This window comes from Coffea arabica, chromosome 11c, assembly GCF_036785885.1.
Source record: "Coffea arabica cultivar ET-39 chromosome 11c, Coffea Arabica ET-39 HiFi, whole genome shotgun sequence".
In the NCBI taxonomy this organism is placed as follows: domain Eukaryota; kingdom Viridiplantae; phylum Streptophyta; class Magnoliopsida; order Gentianales; family Rubiaceae; genus Coffea; species Coffea arabica.
The window spans coordinates 39,006,129-39,026,501 of record NC_092330.1 but is presented as its reverse complement, the minus strand read 5'-3'; the positions used below and the strand labels follow the sequence as shown (position 1 = coordinate 39,026,501).

At 34.8% G+C, this 20,373-nt stretch overlaps 1 protein-coding gene and 1 pseudogene across 1 annotated transcript; both read right to left on the bottom strand.

Moving 5' to 3' along the window:
• Window positions 1-14,541: 14,541 nt before the first annotated feature.
• Window positions 14,542-15,358, bottom strand: LOC113715790 (hevamine-A-like; annotated as a pseudogene).
• A 1,694-nt stretch (window positions 15,359-17,052) lies between these two features.
• LOC113715345 (acidic endochitinase-like) lies at window positions 17,053-18,188 on the bottom strand. Its single transcript, XM_027239531.2, has one exon. The coding sequence runs from the start codon at window positions 18,135-18,137 to the stop codon at window positions 17,238-17,240; it is 900 nt and encodes a 299-aa protein (XP_027095332.1). The 5' UTR covers window positions 18,138-18,188; the 3' UTR covers window positions 17,053-17,237.
• Between the last annotated feature and the right edge of the window lie 2,185 nt (window positions 18,189-20,373).

Below are 20,373 nucleotides of genomic sequence, written 5' to 3'. Positions count from 1 at the left end.
GAAAAACAGCATCAAATTTTAGGACAATATTTATAAAGTATGAAATATTTGAGACATATTAATAAGTTTTAACAATTTAGGGGTCAAAACATAATATTAAAAAAATTTAACTTTTTTTCAAAAATACTCTGATTGAATCACTTTTTTTCGATTTTTTGGGGTCAAATCCGAGTTTTGAGTCTTTTGATTTTGAAAAACAATTCAGACCGAATATTTGGCCGGTTCTTGATTCGACCGCACCGGTCCGATCCGAGTTTAAAAACACAGCGAATATGTCAAGGGAAGAATCTCTGTACTATACGAGAATAAAAGGAATCTGTTTCCCCTGTTTCATAACCACCTTCTTTTATGTTATCATCATTTGGGGGGTGTTTCAATTCCAGTGAAATCATTTCTACAGTTGGTAATGGCTAATGAGATGAGGAAGCAGCTGGACTGGCAAGACTTAATTTTAAAGCTCATCACCTGAGCAGGAGAGTAAAAGTGCTAAATGCAAATTTCCAAACATTTGTATTTGGATTGCAATTTTTTGAAGTTTTTATAGAAAATATACCGTAGCGATTTGATATATTTGAGATAAAAAAATAATTAAAAAGTGCATTTACGGAGAGTATAGAAATTTTTTTATGAAAAAATTATTTTCAAACAAAGAAATATTCTGCATAGTACATATGAAGAATTTCATTCAATCAACTATATGCATTGCTTTGCCAGTGTACTCTCATACTCTCACCTACCAGCATTCCATATTGTGATCATTTCCAGCAACTCATACTTAAAATCCATCAACAATTCAGTGAACGCTCAATGGAAGCCAGCCCAGCAAATGACACCTTGGACATAGCCATATGACCCAAACTGTTGGTGTGGACTCTCTCTTTTGGGTTCGATTGGAAGACTGACGACAACCCACTCAATTAAAGCTTGTAATTTTCTTGCAAGCACGGCTCTTGTTTTATCGTGCACCATCATAGGAGTTCCAAACTAAATATAACACTTTTTGTTTTTTGTTGTAAGAAAAGTATTGTATGCTACTTCTAATTTCAATGATTAGGACTTCCTTCACCTTTGCCATCATTGATGATCTTAAGCATTATGTTAAGGGCGATTTACTATGCAACTGGATCTTAGCAGAAGTCACTCTAATCTCATCCAAGAGGAAAATATTTTTGAAAAAAAAAAAAGACAGAAAGGAAAAAAAAAGCTATTTTTAAGAGTTTTTGTAGAAAAATTTAGTGTAGTGACTTAATGTTTGTGGGATAAAAAGATGATTGAAAGATATAAAAATTTTTCTATGGAAACTTACAACACAAACAAGGTATCACATGATGAAAAAAATTAGAGTAGACATCCAAATTAGCTTTTCTTTACCTTTTCTTTTTCTTCTTCTTCGGTCACCTTGTATTATATCCTAAATCCTAAAAGGTATAAAAAGGGGAGTTGGCTTATGAATTTGAGCAGCAGTCATGGTCCCCTATGGGCTATGACTAGGTGGCTAAATTTGGAATTTTCATCTTAACATGTTAGTATTGTACAGATTGAGTTAGGTTAGTGGTATATTGATTTTGTTGTGCCCTAGGGGTGAAGTTGCATGTCTGTCTAAAATGCTCCAAATGCAAATTTAGTGTTTTTTGTGCTGACAGTCTCTTCTTCCCCACCTATGTCTAAAACCATGTACCTCACTTATGTTTCGCATAGAGATGTCAAAATGGGTGATTTGGACGGATTTATGTTGGTTAAAATGGATAATGGGTATAAGTGAGTCAATCCATTTATACCAATTTAATTAGATGGGTATAAATAGATAAGTCAAAAAATGAATTGGGTAACCCAATTACCCATTTATTTTAATTTTTGTAAACTCATTTAAATTCATTTTTGCAAACTAAGCTGCCTATTTATACCACCCTTTGCACCTATCATTAGTTTTAAATATTTACTTATAATGCTCAATAAGCCTAATTACCAATTTTTTTTTCATCCGTACTCTATGTCGCAAAATTACAAACTATTTAATAATTGAACAATAAGAATATAAAATTTTGAACTAAGTACTATAAAAGTTAACATAAAACTTAGTCCAAAAATTTTGAACTCCTAATATTTTTTTGTGTGTAAATTAAAATTTTCATTTTGGAAAGGTAGGAAAAGAAGTTAAAACCTGTCATAAATTGGTAATACTGAAAAATGAGCAAGTTAAGAAACTAAGAGAAAATAAAATAATAATAATAATAATAAAACAAAAGTAGTTAATATCATGACAAAATGAAGAATCTGAAAAAAAAAAAAAATGGGTAGGGGAAAAGAGGAAGTTTGGAAGAAGACAATTCTAAATGAATTAATTGGATTTGATGAGTTATACAATAATACTCGTATGTTAAAACTTACGATACTCATATCTATCTATTCATAAGCGGCTATGGGTAAATTTAGTTAAATGGATTTATTGGTCATTTATAGTTTTACAATAGTTGTTGATATTAGTTTTCTACCATGCAACCACCTACTTTTGCTAATTAAATAGTGTTTTTGTCTACGGTTCTTTGTATGAATTTTCTATCGTGTAATGACCAACTTTTGATAATGTACATATTACTATAAAAACAATGTAACTAGTTATACTGAACTACCACTCTTCCATCATCAAATTTTCATACATCCACTTTTACCTCCATACACATACAACTAATAATTTCACCAAAAATTGGGCACCCTCATGCATCGCATGAGGCACAAATAAACTAGTACTCCAAAAGAATGGCGATGGCATAGCCTGAAGATGACAAAAAACTCGAAGAAAATAAAAGAGGATGATAGTTGATAGGGGACCCATTGTGGAGCTTGTGTTGTGTAATAGATTACCCAATCATTTTAGCATCCCAGTTGAAGTTTCTACTCGAATTCAGAAATGCAAAGCATAAGTAGCACAGTAGACAATTATGCGAAGAAAGAAAGAAAGCAAAAAGGGGATGCATGCATGGGGTGGCCGCCCTCAATTCTCTTCCACCACCAACCCACTCACACTACCAACAGTGTCAAGAAAAAGGCACTGGATCCAATGCTTTGGCGTGCATTTTCAGCCGTTGCAACTCCAATTTTACCACATGAATATGTGTCTTATGCGTCTATGAATGTGTCATTGGATTATGGCATGAGGTTTCTCCTTTTAGTTTTTTTTTTTTTTTTGGGGACCGTGGCAAGTTATGAGGTATTAGAATGGGAAAATTAAAGACAGGGTGGTAAAAAAGAAAAACAAAATTAAAATTTATATGTTGAAATATGGATGTCTTGAATTAATAAAAGTCATATGTGTTGGATAATCAGTTCAATATTCATCATAGAAGTTGGCATGCCGTTTCTTCTCTTCCATCAATTTTCTTATGGTTAATAATTTAAGCGAGAGAAGAGCACAGATTATGCTCATTTATCTATTTGTTATCCTTATTGGTTTTCCAGCTTTCAATGCACACAACACATCCAGACATAAATAGATTTTCCAAATTTTCCTTCAGTTGGATTAGAATTTAGAAGACCATTATAGACGTTCTACAATAATAATTTTCAAGTGGAATTAATCCAAGTAAGAACTGTTAGTGCATATGGAGCGGTATTAGCATAAAAAAATTTTCAATTAGAAAGGTGAATCTTACACTATATATAGAGCAAAAAGGATGAATTTGGTGAAAACAAACTGTGTCATTTATGACACATGTGTAAAATTTGAGTTTCAAATTCAAATTTGGATTATGTGTTATGTATCCAATGGTGAAAGTATATATACTGTCAGTATATAGCCCTTAATATATTATCTAATTTATCTTTATTGCTAAAGATAATTACATCATTTCAACTACCTATTTTTCCACAATCACTCCATATATTGTTAAATTAATTAACACTTCCATAACCAAAAAAGAACTACAACTTTACTAAAATATTAAAAGAGTTGAATTTTTTTAAATTACTACTTTCCAACAAAAAAATATTTGAATCCTTTTAATATGTTTTTATTAGTTGCACACACATTGAGTGTGCCTCCTAGTACTAAAAAAAGAATCACTAGATCAAAAATTTTCTATATACAGAAACTTCAAAAACTCAAGTGAAGAAAAGAAAAAGAGAGAGACTGAGAAATAAGTGTGTTTGGATTAGAGATCATATGAATTGTATGAAATAATTATCCTAGCAGTTTTTATGATATGATGCGTGTAGGATAAAAGGATTATCGGAAGGATGATAAGTTGATTGAAAATTATAATTGTGATGCAAACAAATAATTTAGTTCTTCTGGCCTTTTGTCTTGATAAAAAACTAGTAGAAAAGATAAAAAAGGAGAAGGAAGAAAATAAAAACAAGAAAAAAGATGGAAAAGGCAAAAGCAACAGTCTCTGGCCAGCTTGAAACGGCTAAAACCGGGAGAGTTGTTCCTATCTTATGTGGGTGGGACCCGTTAGAAAAATGTAGGGGGAAGTTAGAGTTCCAAGGCTCACGCGCCGCTATATGTCTACCCAAGACGGGACAGCGAGTGGACAGTTGGGACTTTGGATAGCTTTTGTTTGGGTTTTAGATTTTGCCGACGAGACATGAGGCGTAGATTAGGCCGTCGAGTATCTAATGATTGATTTTTTCACATTTTATTTTACCTGCTGCTGCTAGCTGCTTTCCAACGCGCTGCTCAGCCTCGTAAGCGTCACGTTCCAAGGTTTTTGCCTTCAAGTTTAAGTATTCTGCTATGCCCATGTTTTTCACTTGATTCTTCATCTTTTTGTTTCTTACCTTTTCCTTTTTTTCTTTTTTCTTTTCCATTTTGTTTCTCAATTAGACCGTTCTTTTTACTTTGGATATTCCAAATTTTCATTTTTGTTCCTTTTGCTTTTTTTTTTTCTGGGGTTTAATTTAGGGCACAACGTAAATCAAACAACAAATTTCGATATACGATAAACTTGGAAAAAAAGTTGAAACAATTATGAATCTGTTGATAAGAGTAGAGAATTTGTGGATTCAGCTTGGAAAACTTGCGAGTTACTATTTTGATGCAGTCATACTTCAATAACTAAGCCCTTTTTTCTTTTTCTTTTTTTATGGGGGTTTTTGGGCAGCAATGAGATAATAGAAAGATTGTCAAAGATACCAAGATGTGGAAAGTGAAACAAGGAACAAATAAAAGGGTGGGATAGATTTTGTATCATTGAACAAAGCAGACAAGAAGAGATTCAAGTGGTCAAATCAAGTTAGCTGCATTTGTCATTTGTGATCAAAGATATTTCTTCCTTTGATGAATAAACTTAGGCATGAGACACCAAGTACTAGAGGCTAGAAACTAGAAAGCCCCAAGGGGGCTAGGTCAAAATGTTGAATTCATCTATTATCTCTTCAATTATTTCATCCCTTTTTTTATAACTGACGTTTAAAAATTTTGCTCTAATGTACTTTTATCTGTCATTTTATTATTTTCATACAATATTAATTATTTTTTCACAATTTTACCATTTTATCTCTCTTTTCCAATACAGGGTTCTTAATTACTACTCGTAGTAATTATTGCTTCTTTCTTTGGACAATTAATGAGGGTACAAAAGGAAAATAGTGTACAAATTTAAGCAATGAAAAATTTTTCTTAATTGATGTGCAAAACCTTAAACGTCAGTTATAAAAAAAGGGAGGGAGTAATTTCTAAAAAATGATGATTGCAAATGAATCATTAATTAACCCTCATTACTAATCATCAATGGCAATTCTGCAATGTTGATGAACGATGACCAAGTGTATAATTTGTATGATTACTTTTTTCAGCGCTTTTTTCAATGACTAAAATACAAGTGCAGTATAAATTGTAGTATCATTTATGAAGCTTGCTACTATTAATCAATTTGCATTGAACATTCTCTTCTTTTAAAGCTGAGGGCAGCTTTTCTCTTTGGTTTAGAATTTCTAATTACTTGCGTCAGTATTTGTGAGTAAAATTTAAACTTAGGAGATTTGATTTCTTTTTCTTTGTCTTTTTCTTTTTAGAAGAAATGAACCAATTTAAGTATTTGATGTAACTTGTCTAACCCCATCATTTTCGAAGGAACTGAACAAGAATATGAATATTCAAACGCCACCCATTAGTGAATGTTTATCCAACATTTTATGATGACTTCTCGTACTCAATTAAGAATCTGAAATTAATAATGGAGTTAATAATCTGAAAGAGAAAAGGCAATCTGTTGCCTAAATAACACGTGTGGTAAATTCATAATTTGGCTCTTTATACATTGGAATCATTTTAGTTCCAAAAGTAATGGAACAATGTAGATTCATGAATTAGAGATTCTAAATTCAAATCTCTCCTTTTTTTTTCATTCCTTAAATTCATCAGGGAAAATGGCTGAAAATTTTTTAAAAAGAAGTCCTTGTAAATTAGGTAAATCTTGTTCCACTTTTTTTTATTCTTTTCCAATACTCATTGCATATCCCTCCTATACACATGGAATCCATTTAAAATTAGTAAAATGAAAAAAGATTCAAGGTTTTAGCCAGAAAATGACACATTCAAAGGCATGCTTCTGTGTGATTGCTGTAGCAAAATTGCAAATAGTTCATCGGTAGGATTCAAGGACTGATGATGGAGAGTAACAGGTACTATTTATGACGCAAAATTGGCGCAGTGATGATGAATGGTGGCAATCATAGAGTCAATCACGATGGCCAATGGGGAGGCATAGGATTCAAGGACGGCTGAGATTCATTTCATTTTCCAGGCGAAGAAGTGGAGCACTAATTAAAGCCTAAAGCAAGGAAAACAGATGTCTAGCAGGTGGCTTTAGGCTTTTCGAGGTTTCAACCATGGCCCCATTTGATCATAACTTTATCATGGCAAAAATATGTGTAGAGTCAACTTTGGAGATTAATTAAATCTTTGTTTGGATTGTAAGTTATTTGAGATATTTTTACTGTAATATTTTTTGTGACGTGATGTATGTGAGATAAAATGATAATTGAAAAAATAAAAAGGTATATTGAAAATTATAACGATGATGTAAACAAATAAAATTGGAAAAATAATACTCAATCCAAACAAATCACACGTTATCATTGAATCAAGAACTCTCAGAATTTTCTAGTTGACGAAGGGGTGGCCAAGCTGATGATATCATCTTCCTCTTCAGCTAGCACTGCCATAGTTGAATCCAACTACAGAACTGCCCTCTTCTCCTTTTTTTTTTTTTTTTTTGGTAGTATTATTTTGTAATGTCGGTGGAGATCAAGATTTCTTGAATTATAAGAGGCAAACATCAAGGGAGAAAAAGACATGTTTTTCAAAATTGAGGGTGGTAATTGTATGAAAAACTACTAATTTATAAAGCTTTCAAACCTATTTCTTGCTAAATTTTGGGGTGATGGTGGAGGGCAATTGCCCACGCTCATCACAAGGTGGCTCCGCCCCCTATTTTTGAAGAAGAAACAAGGTGCACTTTTTTAGTGTTTCTTTGGGCAAAAGAAAAGTTTCATCTAGAATCGTGTTTTCTTTAGACTGTATACAAAACTTTTGTCAGTGCTTAACAATGGACGTAACAAAATATGGTCTGTGGGTCAAGAACAAGATGCTTTTACGAGGTTTTTAGCTGTGAGTAAAAGTGTGAAAAAAGTGTTCTGAATTAATGAGGAAGACACTACACATCAACTTTTTGGTTGTCATTAGCAGCAGCAGCTCCACCACCACCAAACTGGCAACCACAGTAGTATTATCCATGCAAAAGAAAGTTTTTTTTTTTTCTTCTTTATTTTTCATGGAACGAGAGAGAATCTAGCTGATCGCTGACTTGCGACTTTCAGCTTTTGCATTTGCTGTGCTTTTTCATCTGATGGACAAACCCACCGGAAGAAAAGGGATAGCAAACCATTTATTTCTACTGTTTTTAGCTTCTTCATTTCAAAGCTAAATCCACCAAATCTAGAAAGGGTGTTTTATGTCGCAACATCTCTAAAGTATCTTGGAACCAAAAAGGAGGAGTAGGCAGTAGCGATTTCTACACTTATCTACCCAGTCAATAGAAAAGATTTCAAGTAGTGTGAATTTTCAACCGTCTGCATTGCTGTTGTTTGACAATGTTTTGTTTTCTATTATCTGTTCATGGAGATTTTCCTTAACCCCAATCCCGTGGGGATTTTGCTGTTCTGAACAACAAAGATTTTGCAAATCAACAATGAGTCTATCCTAATGTCATGTCATGCTCATACTAATTCACCATTAATTAAGTCACGTAGCCAAAGCCATGTTACAAGGTTGGAGAATTTCAACTCACAACTTGAGATTGAAATGAATTCTCACTCAAAATGTTCTAATCCATCTGATGCATATGAAATAAAAAAGTTAATTGAAAAACATGTCTGGCTGAATTTTTCTACAAAAACTCAGAAATTCAAACAACGTGGTGGATATTTTGAAGGAATTTGTCAAGGCCATGCATCATGAATTTGCCTCCCCATATTCATCTCCAAACAGTTCAAGACTATTCTTCTGCGTATGTACAAGCCGTATTAGGCGGTAAAAGTCTTCCACTAATTTTCAGTCAATCCACTCTCACTAATTTTCAGTCAATCCACTCTCGCATCGACTTACTACTCCCCATAGCAGGAATCGATCTGAATGAAGAAATTTCTTTTTCTTGCTTTGGACTTTTGGAATGCATGTATAGACGCGTTGTTGCATTATTCTTTACGTGCATCCATAGAAAACCTTGCCATCCAATAATCATTCAAACTTAATTCTAAATAATTATATATATGACTCTTGTATCTTTCATCAATCAACGACCAATACTACTACTTGGTTTAGAATACGAAATAACCCTCATCATGTTTGCCGTTTATATCAAGTTATGACTATTTTCTAGGGGAATGACTTTTTCCCCCGTAGCACTAATCACATTATTGCACCTTTTCTGTATACACTACTCTTTTTCTTCTTTTTTTTTTTTCTCTTCAAAGGTTTCAACTCGTGCTTGCTGAATTCAACCTTTTTCCAGATTTGCGTAAACAAATGGGCTTATGAATTTCCTAAATAATAGAAAAGGATAAGTTGTGCATGTAATGTCAAGCTCAGTTGGCACGCTACTACGACCCTTCACCGTTGATGGGGTTCCAGTCCAACTATCCTCTTTCTACATTACCCTAGAGGGAAATTGAAAAAAATGAAAACAAGAAAGTGTTTCATCAGCTACACATTACAAGAAAAGAAAGTAGTTCCTGATTTTGCTGCTCAGTTAATGGTGGTTCAATTCATCTAGCTAGCCTGCACAACAGCAGAGGCACAAGGTAATTCAGTGGAAGTAGAGAATTCATGGGACATTTGGGGAAGACTTATTTCGAATTAGTACTTTCTTATACAGGCAAATGTTGAAATATTTGTGATAACAATACCTGTTCTTTTAGGGAAGAGACTTCAAATCTTACAAAAGGAAAGGTGAAATAAGAGGATCGGAGAATCAAATTATGAATTTCATGATTAACTGACTAGTATTCATACTAGATGAGGTGGGCTACAGGGATATATATATATAAAACTTTTCTTCTTTACCTATATTGTGCATTTATATACCTAAAGAAAATATTAAGCTTTAGATGTTAGATTGTTGCTTTTCGAAAAAAGAAAAAAAAAATGAACACATAGGCGAAAAGTTGTTTAGCCTATTTTTTCAACTCAAATTGCATGCTTCCAAATTCTCTCACATTCTACAAGACTACTGTTAACCATCATTCTCTAATCTCCATAACAGTCCACATTTCAAACACACACTCAATAATAAGGTAATAAAAACTAAAAAGTTGGTCATGAAGAGACTTTTGTCTTGAGTGAGGCTGATAGATAAGAAATTGAGCCAACAAATATTACCAAAAGTGAGATGAGCCACGTTCACAACACAGACAAACCAACCCCATCAAGTGCCACTTTTCTTCTCGTCCATGGGAATAATATGAAAATTCCAAGAGCCTTGGAAATCGAGTTAGTGGAGTTTTTTGCATTCCCCACAAACATGCCCTTAACCATCACCTTAGACTAGAATTTCCACACTAGGACTGCTACTGCAACTCCTTCAATCCATGGACCGTCAAATTCATTAATTACTCTAATTCCCATAATCAATAATACAACCCCCCCCCCCCCCCCAACAAAACCAATAAAAAATCAGCCCGTAAATCCCACTCTCACTTCTATCACATCCAACTAAAAGGCAAAGCTACTACTACTACAATCGCGCCTTTATATACGACCCATCATGTCCCCTTCTTTCATACCTACGTGAACTTTATTTTTATTCTCCAGTAGTTTCACTTTCTTGCTAACTTAGCCAACTTTGGCCATCTTCCTCTAAGCACCCCATTTTGCTTTAGGACTTTGGCCGTTCATCTTTTCTTAGTATTACACAATGATTGGTGGCCACTTGTGGAGGTCCTGTGACTTCTATGGAGGAAGTGCAAGATGGCGGCCGCGCCGGAGGAAGAGGAGAACCCTTGTTTAGCTATGGAAAGCTGGTGATCTCCTAAACAACAAAGGCTGTGCAATTTCGCTCTCCCGAGTTTCTAGCTTTTTGGTAGAAAGGGCAGAATTGGGAGACCGATATATTGCATTGCGGGGAATTGAGGGTAGCGGTCCGAGTTTACCTTAATTTAGGTTTTATATATTTCCAATATGATGTTTGAACCTTCTTGTTTACTAATCCTTTATTAGTTTTTAGTCCTTCTCTGGCTCTTTTTTTTTTTTTTCTTTGGGTTCTTTTTTTTTTCCATCTTTTGGGTATGGTTAGTGACATATAAAACATGGGATGTAAGAGATGCATACAAGGCAGCTTATTTTGGCTTTGATTAGTAAAGGTTGGTAGTTTTTGTGTAGAGGTTCTAAGATTTGGGGTTATGGACTTGTGGACTATGGAGAGTTGGTTATGCAGCCGGGCATGCATCACTTACACGTATCATGTACTCTCTATGTATTGGGGTATTTATGTTCTTGATGTTAAGAGAAAATGTGTCCATTTGCTTTTATGGTTATGAAATTATTTCCATGCTTATTGAGCGATATACTTTTTTTTTTTCCTTTGTTGTGATACAATCATGCAATATCCTTCGTAATTGAGCTCCACAATAATCCCGACTCCATGCTTGAAGGTTGCTTCATTTCAACTTGAGATTTAAGAGGAAAAGGGCAGTTTGTTCTTCATTTACGCTTCCTTCATAGTGAAGGGCATATTTGTTTGTGCCCTTACAAGGATAGTGGGATATAGTTTCTTTCCATAGTGAGAAAAGATGACTCAAAAAATTCTTATTGCAAGAAAGGGCAAGCAAAATGATGTTTTCCAATGATTGCATAACTCATCATAGATTTAAAATGGTAACGTTAGAGGATTTAACATCACTTCGTAAAGAAGAAATTAATTCGTACATGGCACAACAATAAAATTAGTGAAATGTTGAGAGAAACTTCATTACATGTAACCGAAAACCCAAAAAAAAAAACAAAAAAGGACGGCTTGGAAAGCATACATGCATATGGTGTATCAAACGTATTTTATGCCTGCGACCAATGAAAGCATACATATATTCTACTAATTTTTTCCATAGTCAAAAGTTTAGGTGCAAATGCAGCTAACACGGCCATCCACCTTTGTGCTGCGAAAGAAAGAAACTCTTATACTGTGAAAAAAGAAAGAAAGAAATAATTACTACTGTTACTATTATACTCCCTCCGTCCCGTTTTCTTAGTCTTGATTTTTTTTTCACACAGATTAAGAAAGTGTAATTAATTTGGTTGGAAACATAAATTTAGATTAATAATTTTCTAAAATACCCTTATGCTAATCAATGTAGTCAATGTATTCAATGTATTGGAAAAACTCAATGTATTCAATGTAGTGGGTTAGTATTTAATAATAATGTATTAATAACAAAATATTTAATAAGGATATTTTAGACAATTTAAAAGATTATTATATTTCTTAATGGGAAAGTGGACTACAATTTGGGACGGATAAAAAAGGAAAACAAGACTAACAAAGTGGGACGGAGGGAGTATTTGTTTTTGGAGAAAAAACGAAGAACCCCAGGTGTCCAAGTACAATCCAATCACAAGAAAAACGTTCCCTCTTTTCAGGAGAAGAAAATTAATTGCACCTATCTTGAGCATTAAAGACTAGGTGTTTTGCAACTTCTTGTTACCCATTTAGCAGCATACGGTCCAGCAGCAAATTAATAATTTCTTCTTTTCTCAGCTATGCATCTCCTTTTCGCTTTTACAATTCATGGAGTGATTGAACACTGCAGTGAAACAAACTGTACTAGTACTAGTACTAGTGTTGCACGGTGATGGGACTGCTAGTTTTGTGCCGTCGTCTCTATGGCTATTGGGTACGTGGATTCTGCACCAGCTAACTATCCCAACCACCAAGTAGCTGTACTGTTGCAGGCTATGTTAATTAGCCTTTATTGAATCCAGATAAGAGCTAATTAATCCAGTTTCTGAGTATAGCTGGAATGAATTTAAGTACATTGAAATTTGGAATAACTAGTCACTTACTAGTCTAGTAACTTTACTGCGATTTTTCAATCAGTACTGAACATCCATTTAAAGAACGTATCGCCTGGAGATGCTACTAAACCTATTGCTTTGGAAAGTTCAAAAAGAGATCAATATCAGCCAGAAAATCTGTTTCGGTTGTCTGAATTCTGAACCATAACGAGTTTGGTTTCACCCCCCGAAGAAATCCCTTTTTTTTTTTTTTGGGTCCCTTTAGCTCCCTTGATTTTCCTGAAAAGTTTAGATGAACTTTTTTGGGTAACTGAGTAACTCCTATTGCCTCGTGCAAATCTTGATCAAGTTGATTACCTTCTTGTGAAACTTGTGCTCTATATGACAGTCCAAATTGCCTCGTATTGATTAGTTTAGAAACCAACTATCTTTAGAGTAGTTAGCTTTTAGAGTGAGTCTCAAGGCTTATATTCATCTCCAAGATTTTCTGAAAGTTTTACCAGCTGATGTAAAAGTACCCGTTTGATTCGATAGTAGTTCAGATTATTTCAAATTTTCCCTTAACTCATTTGAATCTATCCCTCCCCCTTAATATAAAGCAGAGTATGTATAGAATAAAAAGGTATCATGTCAAAAAAAAAAAAAAAGATTAGTTTGCTAGAAGTGTCTTTTAAGTGTTGCACTTGGGTAGTGCTTTAAATGAACTATAAAAGTATCTAAGTACGAATTTTTTTTCCCTTTTTTTGGGCACCCCAGATCTTGGTTTGTATTCTGGGATATGCTTGTATCATGCTTCCTAATTCCAGACACTACAATCAGTCCAAGAGCTTGATTTTAACGCTTCCTCAACAAGGGACTGTAGTTCCCACTTTAATGTGTAGATTAATGTAATGATGGCTCCTACAACCAATGAGACTGTGATGTTATCATTTGTTTGGTTGTTAATATACAAGCATACAAGCTATGCAGGCAAAATTGAAAAAGAAAAAGAGAAAAAGAACGAAAAAAATCAAAAGACACTTAAAGCACCTAATAAGTGTTCACCAGCACTCATGAAAATATAGTTATATTTTAGAAATAAAAAGTCCTTTTTTCATAGTTAACTAATACAAGTTCATAAATGCAATGCAGGGTAACAATTATTAGTATGTACATTCACATATTAGGCTAGATGTGATTTAAATATCATAACTAATGTTTATTAGGCTCCTGTTAAACACATCTAAAGTTTTATTTGTAAAAGTAATATTAAGTGTGTTTTGATTACACATTATTTCCACCTTAGTTACGAGCACTGATTTGCTTACATCATCAACATATTTTTTAATCACATTTTTATCTCACATATATTATATTAAAAAAATGTTACATTATTTTTTCACAAAATTATTATAAATAATTTATTATCCAAACACGCTCGTATGTCCAACTAAGTTCCCAGTGTCACGGTCGACTGTATTGTATCACTAGAGGGAAAAAATGTAGTATGAGCCCACAATCGGTCAATCAGAGTGAACTTAAAATGGGCCTGATTGATATAGTACTTCAAAATATGGGCAGTAGCAACTTGAAATACAAACTGTTAGCTTGCTAGAATTGGGCCATAACCATAGAAAAAGATGCTAATATTGGACCATGACTACGTAGCACCTGCTAAATGAATGGAATGATTAAATTTGATAAATATGTGAGCAAAGATTGAAACTATAGTTTGCCAATTTCAGCTTCACTAATGATATTATATCCTTTCCTTCTGCAGGCAAATGAAGAAAATCAACTGAGCTGGTGATCAAGTAGAAAATCCCTAGGGTATGACATGAAGCAGGGGATTTTGATGGGGAACCGAGTTCCGAGCAGATCACAATTGAAGCTCTATTTTGTTAACTGAAAGTCTAAGCAACAAGGGAAAACAGAGGAAAATGTTATGGTACTAGAACAATATTATAGTGTAGTTGTAGCTAACACAGCGTGAATGTACATGAACAAACAAAAGATCAGAACTTTATTAGCTTAGTAATCGAAGTGTACAATACATTCTAGACATGAGTTTCGATGGAAGCACTATAACCAGTTTCATCATCGTAGTACTTCGACCACAGCATTACACCTCCATATTTGGCAGAGCCGTTAATCGCAGGAAGCACCTTTGATGTCAGATCATTCACTGGAATAAAACCACTTCCAGCAGCATCAGGGGCAGCGGGCAGTCCAAGGAAAATCTTGGTAGCATGGATGGAAGAAGTCCATTGCTTCCATGAATTTTGAAGATTGGATAATTCCCCAGGAGTGTACTGACAGGGTGGATTGTTGTAAAACTGAACCCAAACATAGTCAAACAGGCCTGTTTTAAGGGCGCCTCCAATCCATTCATCAGGGAATGGGCACTGAGGTGCTGCAGTTAAGTAAACCTTCTTGCCTCGCTTGCTATATTGCGAGAGATATCTGGCAAGTTCGTCCCAATGTTCGCTCCTGCCCCCTTCAATATCAAAGTCAATTCCATCCAAAACTGCATCGCCTAGAGGGCGAGTGTCCACCAAGGAAGTTGTTCCACAGGTAAATAGCAACCTGTCTGGCATCTTCAGAGGAATCAAGAGAATAGCTGACTACTCAACCTCCTATGGAAAGCATTACCTTGATCCCTTTTGCTTGGCATGCTTTTATATCGGCGCTTAAGCCTATACAAGCATTACTATAGGGATCACAATCATGGTTCAAAGACTCCAGTAGATAGCTATTCCTCCACCTTCAGATCGTACCATCAGCAATAGCATTGCCAATGCAAGAACAGCTACTTTGCTCGAGGCCTTAAGTGCCATATTAAGCCTAGACCTGCTTTGATCTGGGCTAAGAACTAGTGTGTATTATGTTGCTTTGTTGCTGAAGCGAAGGATGTGATCTGAGCTGTTTATAGGAGCACAACTATATCAAAAACAAGATATCTATCACATACATGAAGTGGAGATGCTGCTATTTTGTGCCTATCTTAGGTGCGTGACTGAACAATTGGTTTACCCTTGCCTCCCACATTCATTCTTTTTATCAAAGTTTGATCACTCCAGTAAATTAAGGGATTCCATTTTTTTATTCTAACTGGAAATGGGGCAGGTACAATTGGTACAGTTACTGTACTATTTTCGTGATTTCATATACATTTTTCGTAATTTTGTTGTATTTTATGATTTGATATACACTCACGTAATTTTTGTTGTATACTATGAAATATAACAAAGTTACGCGAACATATATCAAATTATGATAAAAGTATAATAATTATGAATCACATCAGTGACACCAACCATACCTGTCCTAAACCCATTTTAATCATGGTGTTCGTGTTCGCCAAACTATTCCACTTCGGACATCAAATATTATCAATGGCCAATTTTTTCACAATACAAGAATATTATTATAACACTCTGTTAAGTGTATCACAATCTTGATTCTAGATAATTGAATCATATATCACCCAAAAATGTTCAGAATTGATAAACCAGTTAACAAATCCTCTATTTGATGCCTTTCTTTTTTCAACTTAGTAAAGTTCTTCTAATTATAAAAGAGGATTATAAAGCTCTTCTAATTCTCTAAAAGGTTTAGTTTCATATTAAACTTGAGATTAATAAAATATTCACTAATGCGGCAACTTAGTGGCCTGTAACTTGGCATGGACGATGCTCTATTAGAAACAGAACAGAAATTGTCATCATTCATCTGTCGTTTTGTTTGGAAGGATTGGATACTTTCGAATCGCTCTATTAAGAAACTGACATAATGAAGGCCAACTTTAGTGTCTTGCCTAAAACAATCAAGATCCCTTCTAAAGTTCACTTCCATTCATATTCAAGGAGAGAAATCTAAAGCCAGCATAATAAAGATTACAGGCTCTCCTTTTTAGTTACTTATTCCAAGTTTTGAATGTAAGTAGCATCTCTACATTCACATCATTCTCAACTGTTTTCCCCATTTTTGTAAGTGAAAACTCAGCAAGCTAGCTACATGAAATCTACAGAACGAGAATTACTAAGTTTTGGACAAGTGTAATGACATTCCTAATATTTCTAGAGCATATGATTGCGAGGTAACAACAAGTGTAGTTACAAAGCTTCTAAAGAGACCATGACAGTGTGGCATTTTTTTACTAAAAGAACAAAAAGAAAAATGCAGTACTGGAGACGGAATAAATTATTGGGCTATTTCAAAATTAAATATGTATTCTCCATTGCACAAGATTTGCTACTAATGGAATTTCTTTGCATTCGATATCGGCAGAACCCCTTAATCTTGTGATCAATGTAGTGATTGCTATTGAAAATCAGAGCCTTTAGAACTCATAAAATCCAGGTTGACTATATAATATCAGTGGGTCTAGTGTGGCTCCCTGCTTGAGTTTGATTCATCAAAATGATGTTAGTTCCTGTTAAACTGTGACATATTCAGGTGTATTGATTGTTCTAAAGAAATAGTTTAAGCTGTGGGATTTAAATTTTGCATGACAGTTGCGTTAACAAGTCATAAGCAGTGGAAGAGAGAAGTTTTACATGTACAGATGAACAACAGCAATCATATGAAACTTCTATTGACATGATGTATGCATAGGCACATACATACGCAAAAGATACAATGTATACAATTTTTTTTTTGTCAAACTACAATGTATACATAGATACGTACATTGCATACACAAAAAATACAACAGTTATTTGCATACTGCAAGAAAAATATACAACAGGTTCTAGACATAGCTTTTGATAGAAGCACTATAACCAGTTTCATCATCATAATACTTGGACCACAACATAACCCCTCCATATTTGGTAGAGCCCTTAATAGCCGGAAGCACTTGTGATGTCAAATTATTTACAGGAATAAAGCCACTTCCGGCAGCATCAGCAGCAGCAGGTAATCCAATGAAAGTCTTGGTAGAATGAATGGAAGAAGTCCACTGCTTCCATGAGTTCTCAAGATTGGATAATTCCCCAGGAGTGTATTGACAGGGTGGATTGTTGTAAAATTGAACCCAAACATAGTCAAATAGGCCTGTTTTCAGGGCCCCTCCAACCCACTGATCAGGAAATGGGCACTGGGGAGCTGCAGTCAGGAACACTTTCTTACCTCGCTTGCTATATCGTGACAAATACCAAGCAAGTTCATCCCAATGTTCGCTTGAGCCTCCTTCGATATCAAAATCAATTCCATCCAGAACTGCATCGCCTAGAGGGCGAGTCGATGAATGTCCACCAAGGAAGTTGTTCCACAGGTAAGTAGCAACTTGTCTGGCATCTCCAGAGGAATCAAGGGAGTAGCTGACAACTCCACCTCCAATTGATAGCAGCACCTTGATCCCTTTTGCCTGACATGCTTTTATGTCGGCGCTTAAGCCTACACAAGCATTACTATAGGGATCGCAATGACCAGCCAGGTTGATCATTGGGGTCCTGCCACCACCAAATGTCGAGAGAAATGCTAAATTGACAATATGGTAGTTTCCACTGGCACAAGTCTCAGCTAATGTTCCTTCATTTCCATTCTGGCCCCAGTAAATAGCAATTCCCCCACCTTCAGATTGTACCACCAGAATTAAGATAACTAGTAATGAAAGAAAAGTTTGTCTCATTGATATCGTAAATGCCATTCTCAACCAGAGCCTAGCTAAATTACCTGCTCTGAATTTGAGTTCGCAGAAACATTGCATGTATGCAGGCTTTTATAGGCGTAAAAACATAAAGACAACAGCATCTTTCACATGAATGTAGTACTGAAGCTGTTGTTTTGAGCTTATTATAGGTCCGTGCTCGAGCAGTCGGGCAGTTTCACCTTATCTTTGGCATCCATTTCTAAGAATAACTTGAGATGACCTGAGTATAGAAAGCAATTCTATTTCTGGAAAGAATAAGTTTCTAGAACGATTGTCATGTCTTTTTGCTGGTGTCTTTAGCCTGTTCAGCTAAACGTATACTCACTGTTGTGATAATGAAATACGCGCAAGTATTGCCACAATTTGCATTTCAGGTATCAATCATCAATCTGCCAAGGGAGTTGGCATAAATTAAAGAACTCAAGCCAAAATGGTCCCATCAATTTGAACTCTTTGTTGCACCTAGTGTAATCTTGATCCAAGATATTAACACAAACACTGTTCACTAAATTAAGCAATGTGAATGAATGGACTCTTGACATGATCATTAGTTCATCTAAAATCAATAATATATTGCCTTTTCATTCCTCAGAAGGCTTTTTAGCATTTTCTCAAATGTTCTTCATATTACCATCTTCACTCTTATTTTTTTATCCTGATCTGATGAACTTTTTGTGTTACAAACATGTCTCATCTGTAAAACAATAACTTGTAGGAATAACAATCAAAACTTTTACGTGTATTGTAAAGAATGATCATGGGAGGGAATCTGAAGCCTGTGTCAGAATGGACACAAGACTACTACACGAATATTGATTCTTCCAACCATACAAGTCCTGACTCCTGAGCTAGTTCATTCATCTTTGTTAAACTCATAAATCAACATAAGCAAGTGTTAACTTCTTATGAATGATTGAGGTGGTAAAATCAAATTACCTGAACAAAATAGTATATAACCTTGCATTTAACTGCAGATTTCTTGACCAGTCTAAACATTTGAGCTTGATTTACTGAAAGCCATAACAATGGAAAGCAAGTTTTGAGTGTTTTATGTTCATGTGTCTAAGAAGAGTTGCATGAATTTCGTTCATCAGAAGAGAGAGAAGATTTAGCAGATTTTGGGATGGAATTCTGCTTCCGAGTTCATATAAGCAGGCTTTGCAGCCCAATACACACTAAGAAGTCGTTAAGCCCATAGCTAACTTTCAAGCTCGTAGCTGTGGGCTTAATCAGATCATTGAAGAAAGTTATTGAGCCCATCAAAACCTTGCCTTTGCAGCAAAGGAAACACTTCCCCTTGGCCCTTGGCGTAAACATTGTTGTACAAAAGTTTAAAACAGGTTGAAATTGGATAATCCTCTAATAAAGAACAGTTATTATCGTGCGATTCGAGTTAGCGTTATATTTTTAAAAATTGGAATAACTTTTGGTAGTCAGTCATTAGGAAGAGTAATTAGGGAATCTAATATTATATTTTTGAGTTTTGAATATGGATTAATCTTATGTATATTGACGATTTATACACTATCTATCGTCTTTGGATCCATGACAATTATACAAATTTTAAATTTAATTTTTACACATGTATCGTCGGTCTAACAGGAACAGTTTATATGTATACAGTGTCAGTATGTATAAAATTCTACTTTTTGAATAGTTAGGAGCATACATTGCTTTAAAATTGAATTTCTGGTCTTTTTAATGTATCATTATCATTTGACATACAAGTGCTATTTACTTCCTTGGATACTTATTTACATGTGAACAAAATTTCTTATGCCGGCCGGATAATCCTCACACAATAGTACAATACAGGAGAAAATGGTTGTGAGCAATAGCATTTTCTTTGCAAGGAAGTCAAACGCGATGAGCAGAAATGCTACGAACATCTGGCAACATGTCATCACTAATTAGGCAGTCCGATTGGTCCAAAAAAGGGAATGAAGTGCACGTTTTAATCTGGCTACAGATACAAGTGATCGCCATGAACATTGACAAACTTTCATTGCACATATCTTCCAAACTTCAAAGTGTTAGGTAGAAAAGTTCTTAGGCGGCCAATCGCAGCCTCCCAATTTGGGCAATGCCCCATTATTGATACACTTGACCGTTGTATTTTTCCACTTTCACCACGTTCAAGGCCTCGACCTTTTCACAAAAGTGTAAAGCAAGCCTGTGCCAGAAACTGGATGTACAGCCATTTAATCAAAATCAACATAATAATTGACCTCCA

Coding starts and splice junctions, on each gene's coding strand:
- LOC113715345 (XM_027239531.2), bottom strand. CDS start 18,137: ATGGCATTTACGATATCAATGAGACAAACTTTTCTTTCATTACTAGTT.